At 34.8% G+C, this 13,223-nt stretch overlaps 2 protein-coding genes across 2 annotated transcripts in view; one reads left to right on the top strand and one right to left on the bottom strand.

Moving 5' to 3' along the window:
* Positions 1-443: 443 nt before the first annotated feature.
* LOC129279557 (A-kinase anchor protein 14-like) lies at positions 444-7,455 on the bottom strand. The gene is made up of 4 exons (XM_054915661.2): positions 7,398-7,455; positions 4,740-5,011; positions 3,336-3,515; positions 444-1,575 (listed from the first exon to the last, which is right to left on the bottom strand). Exons 2-4 carry the CDS (start codon positions 4,995-4,997, stop codon positions 1,438-1,440), a joined length of 576 nt encoding a protein of 191 aa, XP_054771636.2. The 5' UTR covers positions 4,998-5,011; positions 7,398-7,455; the 3' UTR covers positions 444-1,437.
* LOC129279690 (methylcrotonoyl-CoA carboxylase subunit alpha, mitochondrial-like) overlaps positions 7,415-13,223 on the top strand; it is a 27,813-nt gene continuing 22,004 nt past the window's right edge. Inside the window, exon 1 of the mRNA XM_064111401.1 lies at positions 7,415-7,691. Coding sequence (XP_063967471.1) covers positions 7,657-7,691 — 35 coding nt within the window. The 5' untranslated portion in view covers positions 7,415-7,656. The remainder of the gene's footprint in view (positions 7,692-13,223) is intronic.

The following is a 13,223-nucleotide window of genomic DNA, read 5'->3' as shown; positions in this document are numbered from 1 at the left end:
ACTTTAAACCATTTCAGAAGACTGGAATTGTATAATGTAGGACCATTATTAGCATATAGCTTGGGCAATTGGGCTCGTATCTAAAAAAATTGCTTAGTTTTGTCTCTGACCCTGAAACGCAAACAGATGATAGGTTGATTATATTACCTTTCAGAAGACAACTACAACTGTTTTATTCCCTACTCTTCCAATTTCAACTCTTAACACTAAAATTTCATTGCGATTTACTGATTGTTTTGTGGTTGAGGGTCCTATATGACAAGATTCTAAAAAGTTTTAAGGATAAACAAAATTAGTTTATAAAATTCAAGAAAGGGGTTTATATTGAGAGTAGACAGGAAGAGATTCAAAAAATTACTTCCCTTAAATCATTCTAAATTGGAATTTTGTCATAGTGTGGAATTAGTTCACTATGTACAAACATAATGGACAAAATTAAACCATTTGTATGAATTTGAACATTTTATTACATGATATATTATGTAATTTACAAATATTTACACTTCATATACTGAATACATATATACAAATATTAATTCATTTTATTTCTTAAATTCATATACAGTCAACCTTGCCAAAGTTGTTTCAATTGGGATCAGACTTCTGAATAACTTAGATTCAAAACAAGAATATAAAAGAGAAGTCGTTAACTTTTTAAGACTAGCAACTATTAAAGGTAATTGTTTTTAGTGTGACTTTGGCAAGGCTGACTTTATAATTCATTAAGTGCACTTTAAAGTTGTCCATTGGGTTATTTCTTGAAGCAAAATAGATTTTCTGAATCAAATTATTCCTTTCTCAGTGCTATGAATGCAGAAACCTAGCCAAAGAGAAAATACAGGTTTTAGATTTGCAAGTTTGAAGTGGTTTGATTTTAAGTTTTCATGGGGAAGAGATTTCAATTTGCTGATACCACACTTTGTGGAAAGCAATGCATATCCCTGTAGGAAAGCTGCATCATTTGGGGTCAGCCATAAAACCTGTCCGATTGAATTGATTCAAATACATTCTTTTGCCTTACTAGGATAATGACTTAAATCTGGATGTTGACAAAAAACCATAGGCATTTTGTAAAGATATCTGGAATATAAGAAGGAGACGCTGCCCCCTAGAATATATATTTTACTTCAGAATCAGTGATGACTTGAAAGTGATTGTTGTAGAACAGTCACAGACGAGTTGCAAAGATACAGATGAGTAGCACTAGTCACCGTCCCAAAGAAGTTTTGATGGAGTGTCCCTTTTCTAAGGTTCTTCAGAATATATCCATGACTTGAATCTTAGTGTCGATAATGTCTTTGAGCCAGCGAACATTGAATGTTATATTTACTTTTTTTCAGAATGTAATAATTATTGTCTATGATAAATAACGGCCACAGATAACTTGCTGCTGTCTAAAAGAAGTCTGCACTTGATAGTCTTTTTTTTAAAGGTTATTCAGAATGTAACTGTATCCATGACTAAGATCTTGGTGTCGATGATGTCTTTGAGCCATCGATCCCTAAACCTTGAGAGACCAGGTTGATGGACGAGACGATTTGTTTCGAACACGTAGTACACAGACACTGGATAGGTCTGAAAATGAAGAAGATACATGAATAAATAAATACATTAATGTGTTAAATAAATGAATGGATAAATGAAAATAGATGAATACACTTTTCTAATATGGTACACTCATTGGTGTATAGATTTTCCCATGTAAGTGTTTGTAATATATTCATTTTTATACACTACGAGTATCACTGCGTTATTTTACTTATATTCAAGAGCAAGTAATACAGGAATTTATTTATTTATAGAAAATAACATCATCAATGAATCTACACTCAATATTTAGGCTGTCAATAAAGGTTTCTAACAATTACATTGACAAGAATAGATGCAAGAGTAAATACAATGCTGTTTTATTCTCATATCAGGAAAATCTATCATTAATACTATATAGTCCTTTTTAATAGCAACAAGTGGAATGCCTCTGGCCGTCTCACCTGCATCACGCGATTCAATATAGCAGCAGTGCTGATTTTGAAAACTACTATGACTCGCACAAGATGTTCAGTGATACTTGGTTACTCTTATTTCCACGTTTTATGAACTAGACCAATACACTTAAAGAGATATGATGGCAATTCAACAAATACATGTACCAGCAACGTGGCCAAAGTTCTTTGACCTTACATGACCTTTGACCTTGATCATGTGACCTGAAACTCGCACAGGATGTTCAGTGATACCTGATTACTCTTATGTCCAAGTTTTATGAACTAGACCAACACACTTTCAAATTTATGGCTGTAATTCAACAAATACCCCAATTTGGCCAAAGTTCATTGACCCTAAATGACCTTTGACCTTGATCATGTGACCTGAAACTTGCACAGGATGTTCAGTAATACTTGATTACTATTATGTCCAAGTTTCATGAATCAGATCCATAAACTTTCAAAGTTATGATGGTAATTCAACAGATACCCCCAATTTGGCCAAAGTTCATTGACCCTAAATGACCTTTGACCTTGGTCATGTGACGTGAAACTCATGCAGGATGTTCAGTGATACTTGATTAACCTTATGTATAAGTTTCATGAACTAGGTCCATATATTTTCTAAGTTATGATGACATTTCAAAAACTTAACCTTAGGTTAAGATTTTGATGTTGATTCCCCCAACATGGTCTAAGTTCATTGACCCTAAATGACCTTTGACCTTGGTCATGTGACATGAAACTCAGGCAGGATGTTCAGTAATACTTGATTAACCTTATGGCCAAGTTTCATGAACTAGGTCCATATACTTTCTAAGTTATGCTGTCATTTCAAAAACTTAACCTCAGGTTAAGATTTGGTGTTGACGCCGCCGCCGCCGTCGCCGTCGGAAAAGCGGCGCCTATAGTCTCACTCTGCTATGCAGGTGAGACAAAAACAGATCTAGGTAAGAATAAACTAAACTCATTATATTAGATCTGCATGTATGTCCAGGATTAACATGTTTCATAGCTCATCATGCACCCCTCTTACAAATGATTTGGTCATTCATGCTTTTAATTTGATCTTTTTTTTTAGAAGCAAGCAGCTAAAAGAAACTACTATGCACCCATATTTGATTACCAAGATGGGGAAAAGATCAAGCAAGTTAAGCTAGAGAGACCAATCACCCTTGTCTGCTAGAACACTTTCCTATAACACAATGATTAATATTTGAAATACATTTCCCAGATTTTAAAGACAAGCCAGAGGGGGGGGTGTGAACAGTTGGAAAATGTCAATCATCTCTGATTTTGAAATAAAGCCCCTTTGCACAATAAAAGCAACTAAAATAAATCAGATCGTACCTTAGGTTTGATCTTGGAGACCTCGATAGTGAAATATACGCACGCTGTGGCTCGTGGGATAGGTTTCCTCCGAGTAGGAATGCTCCATCGGACTTGATAGCGGTATTTCTTGCAGTACTTGTCGTCTTCCTCTCTCAGAAAATCAATGCAGTACAACCAGCTGTTGTCGTACTCCCATGTCTAAGTGTATGCGGTGGGGGAGAGCGTATTAAAATATATATTCAGTACTCGATATGAAAAAATCACAACATGACACATAAGGTTCTTTAACCGGTTAACAATGGCAGCAGTTCCCCCCCCCCCAAAAAAAAAAGAATGGATTTTGAAGAACTATTGATACACAAATTCCGCCATGGATTGCTATCGAGTTCAAGGCAAAATGTAATTAAAAACGAACAGTACATGGAACACAATTACCATAGAATGGTAACGTGCAGGGCAAACAGGGCCCAGGTTGTTCAATTCCAATTCACATTATATTAAATTCTATGAATTAGACAGCATTAAAATTTCTAGTCCTTCTTGTTTTGGAACTGTTATTCTCATTGTTTCCAACATTTAAAGGTCAAGTCCACCCCAGAAAAATGGTTTGAATCAATAGAGAAAAATCAGGCAAGCATAATGCTGAAAATTTCATCAAAATCGGATGTAAAATAAGTAATGACATTTTAAAGTTCCGCTTATTTTTCACAAAATAGTTATATGCACAATTTAGTCACATGCAAATGAGATAATCGATGATGTCCCTTACTATTTCTTTTGTTTTTTATTGTTTGAATTATACAATATTTCAATTTTTAAAGATTTTAACAATAAGGACCAACCTGACTGTTCCATAAAATGTTTTAACAATGGTAATTCCACAGGTTCAGGGAGAAATAAGTCTTGGTTTCACAGGACAATAGGGAGAAAATTAGAATATTTCATATGATAAAATACAATGGAAATAGTGAGTGATGTCATCAGTTCCCTCATTTGCATACCGACCGGGATGTACATATAACTATTTTGAGGAATTAAGCAAAACTTTAAAATGTCATAACTTTCTTATTTTACATCCGATTTTGATGAAATTTTCAGTGTTGTGCTTGTTTGATATTCCTCTTTTTATTCAAATCAACTTGTTGTTGGGGTGGACTTTTCTTTTAATTGTTATACTAATATTCATTCAATATTCATTTATTTATGAATATTTATATACTTACCCATTATCATAATTGGGGGAGGGGGGGGGGGTTAACAACGGCATGTTGAAACACGAACATCATAAAACATTGCGTTGAAAGAGCTGGATGTGATATAAAAATTCCTAAAACTGGTTAACGTATATTGTAATTATGGTGATCAAGGTTTGAAATTTGATATTATACTGAAAAAAATATAATGGGAAAATAATATTGATACCTTTACAAACTCATCTAACTTCTCGATACCCAGGTCAGTGTTGAATTCTTCAATCGTCATCCACTCAATTTTCGGTATCTCGTAGTCCTCTGTCTCTCGGAAAAGCAGGCTGTCGTAGGTCTTGATGGAGGACACAGGACGGCTCATGATCTCGGTTGTGTCTCCTAGTTCAGTAACGATTCGCTTCCGAGCATTGTCAATCACGCGATCCACAAGGGCATGGGCCTGGATTTCTAGCTCTGTGTTGACACCACTCATTTTGTTCTTCAATGCTGTCAGACAAAAAAAGAGAGAAACAATTAAATAACACAGATATTTCTTGCAGTATCCATTAAAGAAAATAACAACGAAGAATTCACAATGCTTGAATTTAAATAAAAAGTTAAAATTTTCATAGACATCAAAGTCATAAGATGGAAGATGAAAGCGTGGCGCTTCAAGGTATGTAGGCCTATTCGACTTCCCCTTCAAGTCATGTTGGCATCGCACAGCTGATGATGATGACGAAAAGGTGGCTAGCTAAGACTACACTATTATTAACGGGAAAGTTCACCCTGAAGAAATGTTTGTTGTAAAACTTCCAGAAATATGTCTAGGGACAAAATAAAAACTTTTGGTGAAGACTGAATGTTTTGAAGAAAATCTATCAAAGATTAAGAAAGCTAGTAGTATTTCAAGTTTTGTGACCTCTCCATCCCTAATGTTAAACTTAACTTACATTCTATGTACCGTACATGTAAAGTTAGATACAATGTTCGATTTCGACTGTAAAAAAAGTTTGTTTTTTATCGATGCTATTAATGCCTTTATCTTTTATATAATGATTACAATCTAGAATTTGTTTAATTTCAGGAGCTAGGAGCTGTGGTAAAATGCAATGAAAACCATTTCAACTTTTTCCTCAAACGTCCTTCCCCTGTCACTGACACTCCAGTGACACTGTCATCAAACATCAGTCATTCAGTGTCATACTCATACTCAGTCATCATTCATCATTCATACTCATAGTAGGGTGTCTGAAGCCACACTGAAAAGTGTCAGCATAAAACAGGCTAATTTAGGGGAAAATATGGCACATTTTTTCGGGGAAGTTCAGGCTACTAGAAAAATGTGATCTGAATTGATTATTAACTTGTGTTTGGCATGTATAGAAAGAGAAAATTCAGGGGCTTCTTTTGACAGTAAGGACAAGTTTATATGATCATTTTAAATAAGGATTTAGAGATAAATTGCAAACCCTTATTTTTGTGTGTGTTGAGATTGCCATTTCTCCATGCGTTTCTATGGGAAAATGAAATTTCTGTTTTGCACAATTTTTTTCACTTTGTCGCAATTTTTCATTGTGATCTGGTTTCCAAATCTTTATAAAAATCATACCATCAGATAGAGCATAAAAAATCCTATTGGACTCTTTATGGACAAGTTTTTGGCATTAATAATAAATTTATAACAGCTCTCGATCTCGGAAGCTAAAAATTTGGATTTGTGTGTGTCCATTTCTTAACTACACAGTCTTTGGCAGAGAAATGCTGAAAATTTACCTCCTAGGCCTAATTTCATTCTTCTTTTTTGCAGCCAATAATTGGATTTTTTTCAAAAATGTTACATTTCTGTCAGTCTGAAGGTCATTTCTCTTCGAATTCACAAAGAAAATGTGATATTTTCTTGAAATAAGAAAAATAATTTTTTTCTCCAGACACCCTAGGCCTAGCCTAGGCCTCATAGTCATAGTTTTTTTTTTCTGACAAATTATATTTTATTTATTGCTGGAGTTTGGTTTGGACTAGGGGTTATTTAGGCCAGGGTTAACATAATATTAATAATGTAACTCGGAATAGGAAATGAAATGCAGAAAAGATAGTTTAAAGGAAGAGAAGAACAGATGACAATTATATAGTGAGTGATTGTATTACCGACCGGCCTTGTATTACCGAACGCGCGCATCATACGCATCAGAAAATAATTTTATTCGCTCAAAATTTTGCAACATCCCGGGGCAACATCCTTCCAAAGAGAACTTAAATAGAAAGATGATGAAAAGTTGTAAAAAACACATTATCAAAGTCTTAATATTCTAAAAATAACAAAAATATGGTCAAAATAGCTCATCAGTGATTTTGTTGTTTTTTCAACTTTTCCCATAGAAAACACATGTTCGGTAATACGATACCTTTTCATGTGACCAAAATATTTCACATGCGAAGAGGGGTCCGATTGGAAGCTAATATCGTAAAAAGGACTAACGATTTCGGCAAAATTTTTACATATTTATATTTTGTAGGTAATTGTGTATTTATGGTGAAAGTTTGGTGAATTTTATGATAATAATGTGTTTGATATGATTGAATTCATGAAAAGTGTTCGGTAATACGATCCACTGACCACTACCATACAACAAACACCTCCAAAATAAAGTCATACCTAGGCCTACACAATTAACAGCATATGGGACTGCGCCGGCGTTAGTGACTAGTCTGATAAACTAATCTGATCATTAATTTTCGTGTTGTGTTTCAATACATTAAATTTATAATTACATCTTAAATAGCCACACTCAATATGTATACGATTGACTCCACGGAAAAAATCTCACAAAATATAAAAATATTGCTTTTTTAGCTTAATAAATGAGAAAATGAAGCGATGAAATGGGCTTACCTTTCAGATATGTTGATAATGGTTGCTGGTAACAACGTTGCCAATCGGTCAAGGCCAAGGGTCGTTGCTTCTCGCATTTTTAAATAAAATTACAAAAAAATCAATTTAATTTACTAAATTCATTTTTATATAATTTTAAAGGTATTCTTGTGAAAAATCTTGAAGTCTGATCATCATGAAAATCAATAAATAGTAACATTTAACATACGAGGTTGTGAATTTTTTTGCTGGTTCGTATTTTTCGGAAAGAACGTTAAAAATGGCTTCTTCTCTGATATTGCAGCTGAATTCGAGGTATGTTTGCCTATTTTGAAAAGCATTGGTAAAATCAGATATAACTACACCGTCTTTATGATGGTTTACTCAAGCAAAATTTATTTAATGACGTATTACAAGTTCGCTATATTTTTTATGTAGACCCACATGTATGATTTTGTGTAGCCTAACGTTAGGCTAGCGCTCTCAACTTCTTCTAGTTCTATATTAGTATTACTCACTAGGATGGGGGGTCGGATGTCCGGACACATTATATTTTTGATGCCTTCTTTTTTGTCTTTGGATTACACTAAAAATATGAATTCAATGGAAGTAATAATCTTCTAATTTGTTCTCTATAATATTTCCTAACATTTTTGATTTTGTATTAAAAATTGATGAAACTTCGCTTGTATTTATTTTTCCAAATAGTTTAGTTTCTAATTCTATTAATAATTATATTCTAAAATTGATCGTCCGGACACACAACAACTGGGTATACTATTAGTATACTAATACTAACCTCGAAATACATGTGAGTGATCTTGGGCTGGCAACCAGCCAAGAACAGGGCTGCCAACTTTTGAGAAGAGTTTGGAGTGAGACATTGTGAGGGCAGAGATGCCAAGTTCAAAAAAATGTTATGCGTGAGATTTTCATGACTCGGCGTTTCTGCGCGCGCGCAACCAGTACTTACACTTGTACGTTTCGAAAAGGCGCGTGCGCGAGATATAGTATTGATTATAGGCTTCATCATGATATCGATCCATATTACTACCATGTCCATACTGTCGGGTCCCGATGCGTGAGAAAAATGGGTGCCATGCGTGAGATCGTGAGACGGACCCTGAATGCGTGAGTCTCACGCACAATGCGTGAGACTTGGTAGCTCTGCGAGGGAGGGAGCGAAGCGACCAAGCCCGAGGGGGGGTGGAAGGGGAAGGGGGGGTGTCCCCCCTTCCACGGTATAGGGAGCTTTTGCACATACTTGTTTTAACTCAGATTCGGTCATAAGGCAGGATTCAAATACATGTAGGTTAATTGACTTTTTTAATGAAGTTCTCTGACCTTGAAAAAAAAATCCACATTTTTAAGCGCATTATTCCAAATCAACTGTCTTTATATTATATAAGCTTAGCAGTGAAACCTCAACCTGTGATTATCTGCTGCTCCCTTAAAAGAATGAAGGAAAGGAAGAAATAAAGAAAGAAAAAAATAAGAAAGAAAAAAAGAAAAGGTAAAAGGATGGATGGAACAAAGAAAGAAAGAACAAAAGACAAAGAAGAAAGGAAGGAATGAGAGAAAGATCGAAGGCTGAAAGAAGGAAGAAATAAGAAACAAGAAAGGGTAAAGAAAGGATGGATGGAAATGTTGAACATGCTGCTGATATTGCAAAAAGAGCCAATACCAAGCTTGGCATAATTAAGAGATCCTTCACGGCTCTAAATGAGAAGGGCTGGCTCAAACTCTACAAAGCTATTGCAAGTCCTACCCTAGAACATTGTAATCCTGCTTGGGCTCCAGTCTTAGAAAAAAGATGAAGATCAACTAGAAAAGATACAACGAGACTACTTCCCAGCATTCGTCATTTAGATTACCCTGAAAGATTGAGAATTTTGGGACTCCCTACTCTTTCATACAGAAGGCAAAGAGCAGAATTAATTCAAATCTTCAAAATCACAAGAGGTATTGATCGGATAGATCTGAGTAGCCTGTTCCATCTTGATGATAATAAAAGGACCAGAGGTCATAGTATGAAATTCAGGAAATACTGATGTAGATTACAGACACTGCAATATGCTTTTACAGCTAGAACCATTAATAACTGGAATGCTTTGCCTGAGGAAGCAGTTTCTGCTAAGTAGTGTAAATGCAAATAAATCTGCAATCGAGAGGCACTGGAAATCCCATCCATTAAAATATTGACCATACCAGAGACAACCCTACGTGACGAGGGACAAATAAGCTTCCAGCTTTATGTCTCTACATCCAAGTAAATCCAAGTAAGTAAGAAAGAACAAAAAAGAAACAAAGAATGAAGGAACGAAAGGGTAAAAAGAAGGAAGGAAGGAAAGATAGAAAGAAAGAAAGAAAGAAGAGATAAATATAGGATGGATGGACTCAAGAAATAAAGAAAGAAAGAAATCAAAAAAGAAAGAAAAAAAAGAAAGAGAAACAAAAACGGAGAAAAATATTTTTTAAAAGGACAGAAAGAACGAAAGATAAAGAAAAGAAGGAAAATTAAAAAAGAAAGACAGTAACAAAAAATGAAATAAGAGAGGGAAGACGCAAAGAAAGATTGAAAAGAAAGAAGGAAAGAAAGATAGAAAGAACACAGAGGAAGAATGCTAAAACTATCATCATAAATAAATTATCAGTTTCTTTTTGGCTCAATTAAAATAAAGCTACAAAAGAAACCAAGTGTATCAACACAAACACAAATGCATATGTGGGGCTATCATGTATTCAGAGGGCTATCGTCATGGCATTGCATCGACACTCGATCGCTCGTTGTGCCTTGCACAAAAACCCCGCTTCATAGTAAAATTTCAACGTCACCAGCTCTCACACAGGGGATACAGTAATCCAATCGCAACTCAATATCTTGTCTTTGCGCGGCAAAACGAAACCAATTTGCATTGATGGTTTAGCTTTGTGCTTGTGTGTTTAAAAACTTTGAAACTTTTGCCTGGCCGAGTTATAATGTTATTGAATATCCGATATAGGCTAATAAACTTTTTTTCTCTCTATTTTCGGGGTTCAGCGTGAGAATTCCTATGATCAGCATGAAAATTGGGTGAATTGTGTGAGGCTCACGCAGATTGCGTGAGAGTTGGCAGCCCTGCAAGAAATTACTATTTTTACCTCTGCTTTTTGGAGCTTTGTTTTTCTTTGAAAGAATTAATAGCTTCTTTCGTATTTGAGATTAATGTTATTTTCTTTTCTTTCCTTTTTCCCCATTTTTTTCCTGTTCTAAATTGTAACTTGTTAGTTGTAAATGTAACTAGATCGAGCGATCAGTCTCTGCTGTTCTGCATTTGGTTGTTCCTAGCTAGGAGGCTCCTAGAGAGTACAAATCATTTACTAAGTAATGTATGCTTACTCTCCACGGAGCCAGGGATTGCGTCCCATTCATGTGCGTGTACCGCGAACAAATATGAAACTTTTGCCCTCCAGATTTCTAGTTCTACTTTCCTTGGCTAAATCATGTAAATGGGATACAACTTCATTTCTGACATTTTTATGATATTGATTTCATTTTCAAACAAGAATTCATTAAAAATTCGAGAAAATATCATGAAAAGACGGGGGAAACTTGCTTGATGTTTACACCGCCATCTTGTTTCTTACTGTTCTTCGCCAAAGTAGCGTCTGTAACGTTGGCTAAGAACAATAAGACACAATTATTTTTTTCATTTTCCTTTTTTTTCACTTCTTTTCTTTCCTAGCTGCCTAGCGCTATAGCTGGTGCACTGCTAGCCTAGGCTCTAGGGACAGGGTGACATGACGAGGACGTCTGCGACACTGACCCACTTCTAGCGTGAGCTAAAGAAAATTTCAACTTTCAACAGGTCACACTTCTGTAGACTCTATAATCTGTTTCCTCCTTTTATTGCAGGAATATCTGCAATATTATCCTATTATCTGCGAAAATCATTAATCTTGAAGGAGGCAGATCAACCCTGAAAAAGGGAGAGAGAAGAATTAAGAACTTCGAAATAAAAAAAAGAAACAAACAATGATGATGAATGAAAAAAAAAGAGAAAGAAAGGAAAGGAAAGCCAAAGCCAAACAACTGAAGCTAAAGGAAATGAAATTAAAAAAATATAAGAGGAGAGGAGAAGGGAACAGAAAAAAAGAGAAGAAAGAAAAAAGTAAGGAACAGAGAGAGAGAGAGAGAAAAAAAAAAAGATGACCATTGACCATTACATGATGGTTTTGACTTGTTTGGATAAATGTTAGGAAATAACTGGTGAAATACAGTCATGTAGATCTAGATTGTAGTAAACTTTACTGGTTTTCATTATAGAGTAATAAAATAAGAATTGGATTGATTTTGTAGCCATGATCCTGACAGTAAATTTTGGTAAGATTGCACTCATACTCTGATCCTCCTATATCTATGCAGACGATCAGAGATCGACAGTGAGCTACATTGCCATAAAAATATGAAGTACATATAGGTTAAAGCCAAGGGCAAGGCTGCCCCAGCACTTTTGAATAAATAGAAAAATATCAAACAAGCATAATGCTGAAAATTTCATCAAAATCGGATTTTGTGATTACCCGGTATGTTCAGTTGAATTGTTTCCAAAAGACAGTTATAGCAAATGAAACAGTTGACATAAATCTTACAATATTTCCAATTTTGAAGATTTGACATTAGGGAGGAATCTTGATTGAATCACAATAGGTTGCAAAACTGGCAATTTCTCATATTCAAGGAGGAATCAAACATTTTTTTAATTTCTAAGATCTATTTAAATCATTGTAGGAAAATGTGAAAGAACTACAAAACTGCAAAAAGTTGCAATTTTTATGCTCTTTGTGATTATTATTGCAGCCTTTATGGAAATTTTTGACTTAAGTGAGATTTGTACTTATTACACTGCTGTAACAGTCCGATATAAAGAGTGCACATTGAGTGCCTAGCTTCAGAACCCCTTACCATGATAAGAGGTTATCATATATGTAGGCTCTGAATATAGGTGTAGATCTATTTTGGTAAAATAACTGTGTCTTCCCAAACAACCATGCACTAGGGAAATGTGTTTGATATCACACACTCCAAAAATAAAGAGACCGTTTGAAAAGTTTGGTGAACAAAACCACATCGACACATTTAGTCTTAGAAAATCCCAATATTGGCACACATATACCTGTGTGTACCCCCTTCATAGTGATTCACAGTTTAGTGACCTAACAACTAGACTTCATCAATTTAAAAAGTAGCTAGACTACATGTACCTACACATATGTAGAAATTGTTCAGATTCAACCCTTATTAATTTCATCACTCCCATTGGCTTGCAACAGCTACTGATGCCACCCATGTCTTGTAGATGCTCAGGGAATAATTTTGCTTTACAAATTTGAATAGCATCTTTGGTCATAAGAGAAAAGTTCTCAACTAAGTAACGTACAGTCCTGTGTAAAAATATGCTATACAAAAGACTTTATGCATAGCAGTCTTTAATAAATGTGGAGCAAATTGCAATGCAATACCAGGAAAATTATTCCCTGATGCTAATTAGTAATTAATTTAACCAATATCTTGGTCATATGAAGAGTAAATATCAAAGTTCACCCATCAACAATTAATACAAATCTTGAATATTGATAAGATACAAATCAAACACTAATTTCATATCATGCACATTAATCACATCAACTGCTGAGAGATTTTAACACAGGTTGTAAAATTGAGCATTTGAGACTGGTCATCAATGATGGGCTTTGATGTACTAAACATGACCCAAACTTTCTTTTTGACATGTGATATGATATTAATAAACTGCAAGTTTGTTATCTTTCATTCATTTGAATATTTTGTTCACAAATTTCTAACTT

Source organism: Lytechinus pictus, chromosome 16, assembly GCF_037042905.1.
Source record: "Lytechinus pictus isolate F3 Inbred chromosome 16, Lp3.0, whole genome shotgun sequence".
Taxonomy (NCBI): domain Eukaryota; kingdom Metazoa; phylum Echinodermata; class Echinoidea; order Temnopleuroida; family Toxopneustidae; genus Lytechinus; species Lytechinus pictus.
Note: the sequence above shows the minus strand (reverse complement) of the source record. Positions and strands in the feature narration are given on the sequence as shown.